Source organism: Ictidomys tridecemlineatus, chromosome 4, assembly GCF_052094955.1.
Source record: "Ictidomys tridecemlineatus isolate mIctTri1 chromosome 4, mIctTri1.hap1, whole genome shotgun sequence".
NCBI lineage: Eukaryota > Metazoa > Chordata > Mammalia > Rodentia > Sciuridae > Ictidomys > Ictidomys tridecemlineatus.
In genome coordinates this window covers 45,228,979-45,242,558 of record NC_135480.1, presented here as the reverse complement: position 1 = coordinate 45,242,558, position 13,580 = coordinate 45,228,979, and the positions used below count along the sequence as shown (strand labels likewise).

The following is a 13,580-nucleotide window of genomic DNA, read 5'->3' as shown; positions in this document are numbered from 1 at the left end:
TTCTGATGGAGATAGTGAGAGGGGAAGGGCTGAGAAATAATAAACTGGTGTCCTGATGTTGGAGAGCAAACTCAGACACTATTCTAATGTTAAGAACCAGCCAAGGGTGGCCTGATGTGAACAGGCAGCCCCTACACTGGGGCCCAGAAACTTAGCAGAGAATCTCAGAGAGGTTCTATCTTAGAGATTCATCCAATTGGCTAAGAGCTGGACCCCAGTTCCTGTCCCATGCTGAGATCAAAACTGTTCTGTTTCTCTGGCCCATATGATGGGCATGGCAATTCTTTCCATGTTTGTAGTAGGTTCACAGTCAAGACCATCTACTTCAAGGCTTTCCCCCAGATAGGTCAAGGTGTATATATAGGGTTGGAGTACTGGCTGTCAGACCCCAGAAGTCCTGGAAATAATATCAAGATATGGAACTCTGTGCAGGTGTCTGAAGGATATATAGCCCAGTATATGTATGATTTCATGACTGTGATGGACTGGAGGTAACTAGGAATGCCAGGTACATGTGGAGAGAAATTAGGACTGGCTAACCTAAACTTTTCCAAGAGTGCTCTGCCTGATATGGTATGATATGGTATGCTTATCTAAAACCAATCCTATCACCTGTGCTCTAAACCCCAGCGCCTTTCACCCATTCAAGGATGTTGACAGCTATTCTCCCTTTTCTCTCCCATTTAATCAGTTTATCCTTCTCCACTGGATCATCTCCATCGCATAACATTATGCAATTTGATAAACTTTCAACCTCTGAGCAATTGCTCCATTTCTTTGATAATCTTTTATTGTCAAATCTCCAGTAAAAGTTATCTATATTTGCTGTTCCCAATTCTTCTTCTCCCATTTTCCCTTAAGCTCATTTTAATAAGGCATTTTCCCCAGTGTTCCATTAAAAGTGTTCCTACCATGGTCACCAGTAACCTCCATGTTGCTGCAACCAGAGTTTATTTCTCAGCCCTCACCTTCCAAGACCTAATAGTGATATTTAACACATTGATCACCTGCAGGTAATTTATTTGCCTTGCTTCCTTTGTTCAAGTAGCTTCTGGAGCACCATGCCTTCTTGATTTTCTTGCTACCTTTCCTGTTTCTCCTTCTCAGCTTTCTTGCTGGTTCTTCTCCTTCTCTGACCCCTTTGGGCTGGGGCATCCCATGGAACTTTTTCTCTCCTGTGTACTCATTCCCTTGGTAAACTCCTATAACAGTAGTGTCCATCCATGTGCAGATGGCTTCCAGATTTCTTCCTGCAGCCAACATCTCTCTTTTGAACTCCTGACACAGATACCCAACTACCTAGTTGACATCACCACATCTAATGGACATCTTAAACTCAGTGTGTTTTAAACAGATCACCCTATCTTTCCCCCTCAAACCTGCTATTCTTTATGCCTTTCCCATACAGGTTAATGACTTTATTCTTGCAGTTAGTCATGCCTCAAAACTTGGAGTAATCCTTGAGTCTTCTCTCTTACTATCCACATCCAACCTTTTGGTTCTGCTTTCAAAATATTCCCCAAATATTCTGAAGACTACATCTTCCTCCTTCCACTGCTGTTACCCTACTCCAAGCTGCCATCATCTCTTCTCTTATTTACTGCAGTAACCTCCCAACTGGCTTTTCTGCTTTTCTTCAACCCCCTTCAGCTTAGACTCTGTGTAGAAGCCAAAGCAGAACACAAGTCAGATCATGTCATTCCCACAATCAATTCCTCCAGCTATGTCCTCTCTCATTCCTAGCAAAAGCTAACATTTTTACAGCCTTCTGGGACCTATGTCATCTGACTCTCCATTATCCCTTTGAATTCTTCTACCGTCTTATTCTTGTGCCATCCATTCTAGCCATGTTATCTCTTGAGTGTTCCCCAGAGCCTCTGCAGACTGTACCCCTCTCCCAGAATGCTCATCTTCCAGATTCCATATAGTTAACTCTTTCACCTCCTTTAAATCTCTGCAGACATGTTGCCTGACCATCAAAATAAATATATTATATTAAAAATATAATCTATTGCCACAATATGCCTTCATCCTGTTCCTCCCATATCACTCATTGCCCTCTAACATATTATATTATTTACACATACTTTTTATTTTTAAAATGTCCAGTGCATGTCTTTCCCCTCTAGGACAGAAGTTTTTCTAAGGCAGAGCACTTTCTGCACCCCACCCCCCGTTTTATTCACTGATATGTCTCAAACTCCTAGAAGAGTGCCTATTGTCATGGTAGTCAATATTTGTTGAATGAATTGAATGGAGTGAAAAAAGAGACTATGGACTTCAGAGTCAAAAAGATCTAAGTTAAATCTCAGCTCCACTATTTAGTAGCTGTGCATCCTTAACTTCTCTAAAGGTCAGTGTCTCCTAACTTCTCTGAAGGTCCAGTGTCTCCTACATAAAATGGGAATCACAATTCTGCCCTCCAAGCTTCAGTTGGAGTTTAATGATGTTTGTTGACTCACTTAAGGGCACACAGTGTGCATTCAATGAGCAATGGCTCCATCAAGGGCATTCATATATTAAGTGGCATGTGTTCTGCAAGCTGGTCTGTGTGTGTGTGTTTCAGTGTGTGCCAGCAAGGCTCGTTCCAGTGCACCCTGTTCCCCTGTGCCTCCACCTGCACTGCCTATGGAGACCGGCATTACCGCACATTTGATGGGCTCCCGTTTGACTTTGTGGGGGCCTGCAAAGTGCACCTAGTCAAGGTGAGTTCCTGGATGTGTCTGCTCCATGACGATCCAGAGCAGCCTGGGATGAGAACCTGTCAGAGCATGTTGATCCTCTGGACTCCAATTTGATACATAATTGGGTGGGCAGGTGGATCTATGCTCTGAGGTGTGGCTGTGTTGAGGAAAAAGCTAGAGCTGCATAGAACCCCACTCCTTGTCCACTCACCTTTACAAACTTCTCCTATTGGGCCTGATGTTTTTTTCTGCCTGTAATAGAAAGTGCTTTTTGAGCTTCTATGACAATATACAACTAGTGGTCTACTGAACCATTTCTGTGGGTTCTTTTTTAATTCTCACTCCATCTTACAAGTTTGGGTTAATTGACCCCATGTTACAGATGTAGCAACTTGAGCTTGGGGATGTCAGGGAACTTGTTCAAGGTCACACAGTTAGATTGTGGCAGCTGGGGTTAGAGTTGAACCAGAAATATGACTGAAGAGTTAGTATGTGTTAGGAGTCATGTGTCAAAATCTTTGATTCACCCAGAGGAAGAGGAATGGTGACATGGGTGGCACAGTGAAGGGTAGGATCCCCCAGAAGGAGACAAAGGGCACCATCAGAGTGGGCAGTGCCAGATACACCAAGGGAACTTGGTTTTGCTAAGGCCTGTCCACCTCATCATAATAGCAATAAAAGCAATGAAAAAACCTTCCATGGAAGAAGTCTTATCTAGGGGATGGACATTTCACCGGGGTCTTTCACCTAATTCTGATAACTTCACAAAATAAAGATTATTGATCTTGTCCTATTTTATTTTTTAAATTTCAAAATTATGCATGATTTTTTGCCAAAATTTAAAATGATGTGGAATATATTAAAAGCAAATATTCCCCTTCACATCTCTTCTGTTTCTGTCTCCTATTAAACAACAACTCCTAACGGGTGAATCCTACAAGACTGTTTTCGTGAAAAACACACACATACACACACACACACGTACTCATACACATACAACAGGCACACACTGTCTTTAGTTTCTATGGTTAGGATTCTTAAGTTTGGTTTTTTTACTTGAGTTATAACTTGGGCTATCTCTCATTGTCAATACATACTCTTTTTAACAGTAGGACCTTTTATAGAAAGAATATACCCTATTTTATTATTCCCCATTGATGGACACTTAGGTTGTTCCAGTGTTTGAATGCTGCTACATATTCTTGTGTAGATATATTTCTAGATTCTTTTACTTGTTTCTTTGTTGGCAGTCTGGGTATCAAACTCAGGGCCTTGAACATTCTAAGCTAGCATTTTACTCTCTAGATTTTTAGACGAATTGCTATATGAAAAGTTATATACATTTAAAATGTTATTCAAGTCTGACAAATTGCCCTCCAAAAAAGGTTTACAACAAGTGTGTAAGTAAGACAATTCCCCTTCCTTGTGCCCCCCTGCCAATTCCAGCCATTTCTGTTATATCAGTCAATAAGGGAGAGTCACTACTGCTAAACACTGCATTAAACCCACCAAAAATGAAACTGCGCTTTGAAGAACCGAAGTAAGTAACCCCAAATCTCATAACTAATAAAAAGAAGTGGGTTGAAAACCACTTCAAAGTCTACTTCTGCTCTGTGCTTTCAGCAGGATCTCTACTCTCCCAGGTTTTATTGGATTCATTTTTCTTCTCCCTAGAGCACATCAGATTTCAGCTTCTCTGTGATCATAGAAAATGTGAACTGCTATAGCTCTGGCATCATCTGCAGAAAATTTATTTCCATCAATGTTGGGAACTCACTCATCATCTTTGATAACGACTCAGGAAATCCTGTAAGGCTTGCTGTTGGTGAGGGTTGTGTAGACAATGTACAGGTTACAGGGAGGTGAGGAAAAAAAAGGTAAGGACTGAAGTGCCACCAAGCCAGGAGTTCAGGCTAAATTCCTTGACCAGGAAGAAAGAGGTCCATGCCATGGCCCAAGGGAAGTGGAGGAGTTGGCAAGACACTGGCACTGGGCAGCGATTGTAGCCAGGACCAGGGGCCAGAGGTGTCACTCAGTAGTAGAGCATGTGCTTAGCATTCTCAAGTTCCTGGGTCCAAACCTCAGCACCAACATACACACACACACAGCTTTTGTAGCGAGGACTAGCTAATCTGGGCATTGGGGAGCATTTGGACCTCAGGACTGATCAACTCTGTCCCCTTAGAGTCCTGAAAGTTTTCTGGATGAGAAGCAGGAAGTCCACACATGGCAAGCAGGGTTCTTCACACTGGTGCATTTCCCGCGGGAGCACATCACCCTCCTGTGGGACCAGAGAACCACAGTGCATGTCCAGGCTGGGCCTCAGTGGCAGGTAGTCATGGGGGCAGAACATTTCTGGGTCTGCTTTTGCCTGGGACTAAGTCAAGCTTCAGGGTGACCTTGGGTAAACTGTCCCTCTCTGAGGAACCAAGAAGAGCATGCCTTTGTCTTGTCTGCTCCATCTCACTCTGTACCTCTTCTCTGACATTGACCCAGCCCTCTTGAAATTGAAGCCCCAGCAATTGCTTTTGGGTTCATGAAAACCTCCTGGGCTCATGGTGACCCCTATGCCCATGGTTCACCCTCAGCATGCTTGCAACTGACGTAGTGTCCTCTCTTCTTTCAGGGTCAGCTGGCAGGCCTCTGTGGGAACTTTGACCTAAAAACCATCAATGAGATGAGGACTCCAGAGAACCTAGAGTTAACTAACCCCCAGGAGTTTGGCAGCAGTTGGGCTGCAATTGAGGTAAAGCCTCCCTAGACTGGCTTGTGCCTGTCACTCAAATGGACACTGGCTGCACTGAACCAGGCCCCAGGTCAGGGAAGAGGGACATCAGTGGAACTGTTCCCGAGAATGCTCTCTCAGCCTCTGTCCAGATCCCTAGCTCTAAACTCTGTCCTGTGGCCTGAAGACACACAGTATCTCATCTTAAAACCCCAGTTGCCCATCTTGCCCTGGGCCAACCTGCAGTGGAAGACTGGGGTGGTCACAAAGGAGGCAGTGTCTGTCCTGGGAGAGGTGGCCACCTAGTGGGGAAGGCAAGGCTTGTGCCCTTTAGTGTCTGGTGCTAGGTCTGGTACAGAGGAGAGATGGATGTAGGTTGAGGACATCAGAGGTTTCCTGAAGGAAGTGGGACTGGTGCTGTCAGTTAAAGGATAGGCATGCTTGGAGAGATGAATGTATCCAAGAAAAGGCCTCTGAGAGGGAGGTAAGGGTAAAATCAGGGGTTTTCTTGAGGCTTGGGGAATGCCTGGCAGAGGCTGCCAAATACTGAACTGAGAGCAGGTCTTGGATCATCCACTTGCTGGATGACCTTGAGTAAGTACCATCTTCTGTATGATCCTTTGAAGTCAGGGGGCTGGGCCCAGAGAAGGATGGTGAATAGATTTCACTTTATGTGACAGCTGATCAGTTAGAAGAGGCTGCTTAGTAAACTACATTGAAAATATCTTAAGATGTGTCAAGTTTAGCTGGAAGGAGGATTGTGATTGATTATTTATGTCTGTCATGGGTGCAGTAGCAGAGAGTGATGTGAGCATTGCATATTTAGCCTTTCCTGGACTAAGTGATATTTATTTTCTTTTGAGGAGTAGATGGAGATGGGCCTATGTATATGGGACAAGAGCAGTAGTTGGGCATGGCTTAGAGATCAGTGAAATCCTGAGGTGGACAAGGCTGTTCCCACAACTTCAGAAAAGTGCACCCATTCTCTAACCCATCCCAATGTTAGAGAATCCAAGCAGGTGACAAAGCTTTGTTGTTGTCCCCAGCACTGTCCCATATTTCTTTCTTGCTTATACCCTTGGTCATACCCAGGGTGGGCACTTCAGTGAAAATATTAAACTGAAGAAGGAGGGTCAACAGACATTGGGGAAATCTGTGTTAGTTATTTACTGCTGGGTAACAATGTTATTAGGACTAGTGGCATTAACCAACACACAGGTCTTTTCTCAGTTTCTGTGGGTCAGGAAACAGGGCATGTGACTTAGTTCTCTGCTCAGTATCTCATAAGGCTGCAATCAAGTTGTGGCCAGAACTAGATTCTCCCCTGGAGGCTAGACTGGGGAAAGAGCTGCTTCTTCACCTGCCTGTGTGGTTGTGGGTGGCAGTCAACTCCTAGCAACTGCAGGATGGAGAGCTTCAGCTTTTGGCTAGCTATTGCTTGAGACTGAGCTCAGCTCCTAGAGACCAGCCACACTTCCTGCCATGAGGAGTCCCAACGTGGCTGCTGGCTTCCTCACAGCTGGCAAGGGGGACATTCCAACAGGATGGCCTCTGTGATCTTATGTAACATAATCATGTAATTATATGCATAGTCATGTTCATCCCATCTCTCTTGCCATATTCTGTTGGTTTGAAGCAAATAGTAGGTCTCTCCCACTCTCAAGAGGAGGGGATTATACAAGGACAGGAACACCAGGAAGTGGGATCATGGCAGCTACCCTAGAATCTCTCTGCCACACCAGGCAATAGGCATTTGGGGGTGGAGAGGTCAACAGCCCTGCCTTTGCACCTTAGTGCCCAGACACCCTTGACCCCCGGGACACATGTGTCCTGAATCCTCTCCGAGAACCATTTGCCAAGAAGGAGTGTGGCATCCTGCTCAGCGAGGTGTTTGAGACCTGCCACCCTGTGGTGAGTGAACTACTCCCCCAGTCCCTCCTGAACCCCTTCCTACTTTCCCAGGATCCCTTCTGCTCTCAGACCCCCAGGTCTTGGAAAAGACAGTTCGTGTCTAGAACCCATCTCTTTCATTCTCCTGCCTTTGGCCTGCTCAGATGAATCTGCCTATTTCCTCAGACAACCAGGGAGGCAGCTGGGAAACAGTTTCTGTGCCCTCTATAAGCCCATCTCAGTCTGGCTCTTCCTCCTTATTGGAAAGCTGTGCTGCAGAGTAGACACAAACCCGTCAAGCTGTGGCCCTATCTCTTGCCTGCTGTACCTTTTGTGGAGATAGGAACTCCAGGGCTCAGCCCTGCACAGTCCCTCCAAGGCCTTAAGGGGTGCTGTCAGACTGGCCTCAGCAGTTTCCAGCCCAGCTGGGCAGTTCAAACTCTGTTCTTCAGCCACTCCTTGGCCCCTGAATCCAGCAGTCTGGGCCCGAAGAAGAACAGAGCTTAGGGTGTCTGTGTGTGCCATGTGGTTCTTGTTTCCTTCTGAACTGGCTGCCTTCTGCCCCGACCCCTCACTCCTCATGGGCAGCTTACCGATTTATTCTGTGATCCTCTTGAGTTTGTGCTGGTGGCCAGCAGACAAAAAAATGCAGGTCTGACATTTAGGATCTGTCCTCTGACCTTTTGACTTCTGACCTCCCCCAGGTCGATGTCACTTGGTTTTATTCAAACTGCCTGACGGATACATGTGGGTGCAGCCGGGGTGGTGACTGTGAGTGCTTCTGCGCCAGCGTGTCTGCCTATGCCCACCAGTGCTGCCAGCAGGGGGTGGCTGTTGACTGGCGGACCCCCCGCCTCTGCCGTGAGTATCCCAGGCCCATCATCTGAGGGAACAGAGTAGGGTACCTTATAATACCCTGGCCAGTGTTATTGAGTACCCAGCATGTGCCAGGCACCAACCACTTCATGGGTATTATTCACTGAGTTCTTATGCCTACCCTTTGCAATAGGATTGTGCATTCCTTTGTTACAGTTGGCCTAGGGAGGGAGGTAAAGTAACATGCTCAAAGTCACATGGATTAGTGGTGTAGCCAGGGGTCATCCCCCGACAGTACCAAACCTATGCTTTTAACCATTCTGCTAGAGGTGTCTGGAGTCTTGGGTTTCAGGCCCAGAACTGCCATTTGCATGCTGTGTGACAGCAAACAAGCCACCCTGCCTCTCTGGCGCTCAATTTTCTCATCTGAAAAATAGCACTAGACCTGCCTCACCAGGGTTATTGAGAGAATCAAAAGGGATAATGAACATAAAAGCCCTTTGTCAGCTGAGCTACCAAGACCCCCACAGAGGTAGCACAAGTTATGTTTATTCAGAGCAGTGGTTGTGTGCAAATGCAGTTTATTGAATGTCTCTAAATACTTAAGCACACAGGTATTCACACTATAATTTGATACATAAATATATACACATATATCAGTGGTAGTATAAATATATAACAGAACAATTTTAAATATAATGCATAATATACTAATATTTAATGTTAACTATTAACAATATTTAATATTGTCTATAAAAGTTAATGTTTAAAAGGTGAAGTAAATATATGGAAAGTTAATGATTATTAATTGATCACTGGTTATATATTTCTGCACACAATGGATCTCCCTGATACAAGCATACTCCATGTTTGGGTGCAATAGTGATTACCCAGGTTCTGGAGTCAGACCATCCGTGTTTGGACCCCAGTTCCACTAAGCCAGCTGGTCTAGGTACATTCCTTACACTGAGTTTCCTTCTCTGTAGTAGAGGGGTGGAAACAACTGTTAGGATGTACATGAGACAATACATGGGAAGCATTTGACCCAGTGCTCTGCACTTGTTGTGGGGGTTGCAGTCATTTTTTTCATGGAGACATGGGTGCTGGTATGTCCTTCAGGTAGGAAGACCCTAGGAGGATGATGGGAAGCACCTGCCTTGAACCTCTCTTTCTTTTGCCTGTTTTTCTCTAAGATCCTTTACCACATATGCCCTGGGTCTTCATGCATTCTCTCTGTCCCTCTGCTTCTCTGATAGCAATCTTTCAGGAAGGAGAGGGACACAGACACTTACATAGTATCTACTGTGAGCCAGGCTCTGTGCCATGTGGGCATTACCTCATTGATACCCAGGACTAGAGTGAGGTGAGTGAGATACTCATTGAATCATGAGACCAGAAAACTCAGGAAACAAGCAAAATAACATATTAATGCAATGTTTTTTAAAAAATAAAAATGGCAAAAAAAATAAAATAAAATAAAAATGGCTGCAAAAAAATCCTTGATGAACAAAATATCAAAGGATCAATATTATTGATTTTTTTCCTTTTGCCTCAGGCTCAGCCCATCTTTATTTTAAAATTTGATATTTTATCATGGACTTTTGCATTAATTTTGGTGTAGAAAAACCATTGCATTAAAGTAGCATTTATTTTATTAACCTAAATAAGACACAGAGAAAAATTCTTCAGAGACTAATAAGTTTATTTGGGAATAGCACTGCAGTGGGAATATGTCTGCCAGAGTAAGCTGAGAGTGTATTCAAAGAGGCTGTGGCAAGGGGAAGTTCTTAGAGGCAAAATGAGGTTTATATGATATTTTGGAAGCAAACAATCCTTGGCTGTAAAGATTAAAAACAAGGATCAAAAGTCCAAGATTGAACAGACAGTTTAGAACAGATGTCCTTGCAGAAGTGTTCTTGGTGCAGGGGTGTAGTTCGGGCAGGTTTTTGTGGTAGTTCTTATTTCCAGGTGTGTATGTGTGAGATCCCCTTTCATGCCTTCCTGGTTTCCTGCATTATTTTGTTGCTGCTGTTGAAGCTTTACACAAGTGACTCCGTTTGGTTCTGACAACTTTCACAGTTTAATTACTGGGAATTTTGCCCTCGCTCCTTAAATATTGCTCCTGAGGCAAGCATTTTGCCTTACCCTGGAAGGTGATAGCAGGAGGACACTAAATTTGGCAGATGTTAAGTAACCTGCCCCAGCACACTCAGTTGATGAATGGAGAGACATGGGATTTAAACTCTGCTATGACCCCAGATAGCTGGCTTTTAAGGACTCTTCTGAGCCACCTGTTGACTGGGTACATAGCTGAAACCAGAGACTTGGACGTAGAATTTCTAGTTCAAGTTTTGTTTATTCAGAGCAGGGTTCACAAATGAGGAGAGATTGGTACTCTCTTGTTGCCACATGGCAGGTTACTTCCTGAACGAGTGCCCTTGATGGAGGGCAATGTCAAAGATGTTAACCATAGGCTTGGAGTGTGGAATGGAGTTGGTGACTGTTTTCAGACCATACATACATGTGAAGCGGACCCCTCCTCAACCTTTATCCCAGGTCCACCCAGCTCATACCTCACGACCTTATTCCTGGTTTTAGGTATCCCTGCAAAGTCCCAGCTTACTCTTGTGGATTGAGGAATCCATGGCTGAGGCACCAGGGGAACAGGCTGTGGTTCTAGACTCTACCACTAGAGGGCGTGCTAAGATCACTGTTAGGAGCTTGTCAATGCCTGACTGATTGTTGGAAGTACTTCTGAGCCAGGGAGATTACACAGAAGAGCCTGAAGAAGCTTGGGACTCTGGAGGCCCTTGGTCCCCTTCCCACTCAAAGCTCTTTGAAAACCACCTTCTTTCTTATGCTTGCATTCCTCCTCTGGAGATCTTTCACGATATTTCCAGTTGGATCTCCTACTCCTTGGTTCTAAACCTACTCTTTAAAGCCACACAAAATACAACCTTCTGCCAGCATTCATTCATTCATTTATTCAACCCATTGCTGAACACCTACTTTGTGACAGGCTTTGAGTCTTGTGCTGGGGGTGCATAGAGGAACTGCTGTATTTCCTTATCCTTAAGACATCTAATCTAAGACCATTCCTAAATCTTGGAGTTTGGAAGCCAGGCCAGGCCTGGCTCTTGGGGAAGGAGGGAGGCTGGTAGGCTAGGGGCCTTGACTCTATCTGTTCCAGGCTCTGAACCAGCTCTCAAGAAGTCTCTGTTCTCTCTTTCAGCATATGACTGTGACTTCTTTAACAAAGGTAAGCCCATCGTCCCCAAATGGAGATTCAAGGGCCAGGAACTGTCAGCCCTACCCTTATACCACACCAGCATTGGCCATCCTGAGGTGCAGCTGTCTCTAGAAGAGCTTACATAGATCCGGGAGGAACTATGTTATGCAAATAGCCCTGATAGTGTGGGGCCTAGGGATGCCCAGGGAACCTGTTCTATTGGTTCCTGCAGGCCCTGTGTGGGCCCAGGCCAGTCAGCTTCCCAGAGATTGTGCTCACCCAGGGCAGCTTTGCCAGGAAGTACAACCCCCATTTGCACCAATGTGCCTTCTTTGCTGCCTTCCTAATGTAGCTCATCAGGCCCACGGAGTGTCGTCTTAGGTTCCCTGAAGATTTGAGTTGGCAAAAGCAAATGCAAACTGCTCTTTCTGAGGAAGCCTGGGGCAAAACATATGGCCTGTCAGATCCATCTTCAAATATAGTCAAGGTTTCAGGATACCAAGATATGCTCACACACCTAGATTGTTAATGAGGGCAAAATCAAAGGTCATAACTAAGGACCCAAAGAGGTTTAGTATCCAGCATTAGAGCCATATGATCAATTTCATCCTGGGGCTGACCTGGCAGCAGGGGGAGGGCTACCCAGAGTATTTTTCAGCACTGAATTTTGTTCAGTTGGGCCAAGGTCAGGCCTTGGCAGAGATGGATGCTCCTCTGATCTTTAGTGCTGTTCAACCTTGACTTCCAAGCCCCCAACCCTCGAGGTATCATCCTGCACGAGCCAGTCTGTGTGGGTGTAGGCCTAAGGCTTTGTCCTCATTTACCTGCATTATCTGATTTTGGTTTGAGACTCAACCCCTGACAAGAATATGGCAGGAAGGGACGGGCTAGGGGAATTTTGCCCTCTCTCCTTAAAAAGACCCCCAGTTAGGGGGTCTGCAAGATTAGGGCTAGACTATGGTATAATGTTGGTCCCTAGGGAATCCTACTGGCCCCAAATCTTCAACTCCTAAAGGAATGAATCTCTAATGGAAGAATTGCAATCCTGGGTCAGGCAGGGCCTGTCTGACATCAGGCAAGACATTTCAGCAAAACAGCTTTGAGCAGAGATTTCTCCCTTCTGTGGCATTTTGGGTGGCAATAACTGGCAAAGGACAAGCTGTTTCTAGCATCCTCCACCTACTCACCCGCCCACCTCTTCGTTCCTTGCTCCACTCTTCTACCAACATTTCTGGCCCAGGCCCTGTGGGGTGCTGGGAAGTCAACGGTAAAGGGACCTGTCACAAGGGATCCCTGGAGCAGCTCTCACTGCCTCCCTGGCACCCAGTTTGTGTTCCTAACTCCTCATTCAGTTGGTAGTTTGAAATCGATCACTGCCGAGAATATTTACACCATGGAAATCAGCAAACATTTCACACTCACTTTTACTTTTCCAGAGCCAGTTGTCACCATTTACCATATAGGACAGCCCATCTTCTCTTTGGTGGGAAAGATTACAAGGACCCCAAGTTCAGATCCTCATCATAGAGCTGGTGGGGCACAAAGAAAGAGGGAAAACTTTTGTGTGTTGCAGGAGAGGGTGCAGGGAAAGCTTCACCAAGGAGGTGACATTTGAGCTTGTCCCTAGAGACTGCGTAGGCATATGCCAGGCACAAAACAGAGGACTACTCTGTGGGGGTGGAACAGCATGATGGAGAAATGAGCTAGGACAGAGCATGGCTCTTTTAAGGAAGAGTGAGAGAAGTTCAGTGTGGCAGGGGCCAGGAAGTAGGGGAAGGGGTGGCACAGGTGTGTGTGTGGCAGGGGAGGGTTGGGCTCATTGGATCTATGGGGGAAAGGCCCCAGACCAGTCCCAGAAGGGAGTGTTGTTCGGGTAGCCATGGGGGCACACCAGAGGCAGGAATCTCAGTTAGGAGACTTGCATTCACCTAGGAAATCCACGTCCCACTCTAACCTATACCCACAGCTACAGAACCTGAAGACACTAAAGTGTCATGTACTTGAAATAAAAAGGTGAATGCTACTGCTGAGCCCAACTCTCCTGGTCTTTGTTTCTCAGGCAGTGGATAGGCAGAGATTAGGTATAGATGTCTTGTCTTAGGGTGACCCAGAACAGAGAAATATTGACATGGAAATGTTGCAGGAATGAGATAGGCGTGGAGAGACATTTGGGGGCCTGGGTACCCTTTGGGGGTGTCCTTCTTCTGAGGTTCTCCTTCTCTGTGAAAGATTCAGC

General features: G+C 45.6%; 1 protein-coding gene across 2 annotated transcripts in view; it reads left to right on the top strand.

Moving 5' to 3' along the window:
* Otog (otogelin) overlaps positions 1–13,580 on the top strand; it is a 75,622-nt gene that overhangs the window by 35,344 nt on the left and 26,698 nt on the right. For both annotated transcript variants that reach the window (XM_078046389.1, XM_005326853.4), the window contains exons 25-31: positions 2,567–2,705; positions 4,359–4,493; positions 4,870–5,016; positions 5,311–5,430; positions 7,204–7,320; positions 8,004–8,160; positions 11,348–11,374. In XM_078046389.1, the coding sequence (XP_077902515.1) occupies positions 2,567–2,705; positions 4,359–4,493; positions 4,870–5,016; positions 5,311–5,430; positions 7,204–7,320; positions 8,004–8,160; positions 11,348–11,374 (842 nt within the window). The remainder of the gene's footprint in view (positions 1–2,566; positions 2,706–4,358; positions 4,494–4,869; positions 5,017–5,310; positions 5,431–7,203; positions 7,321–8,003; positions 8,161–11,347; positions 11,375–13,580) is intronic.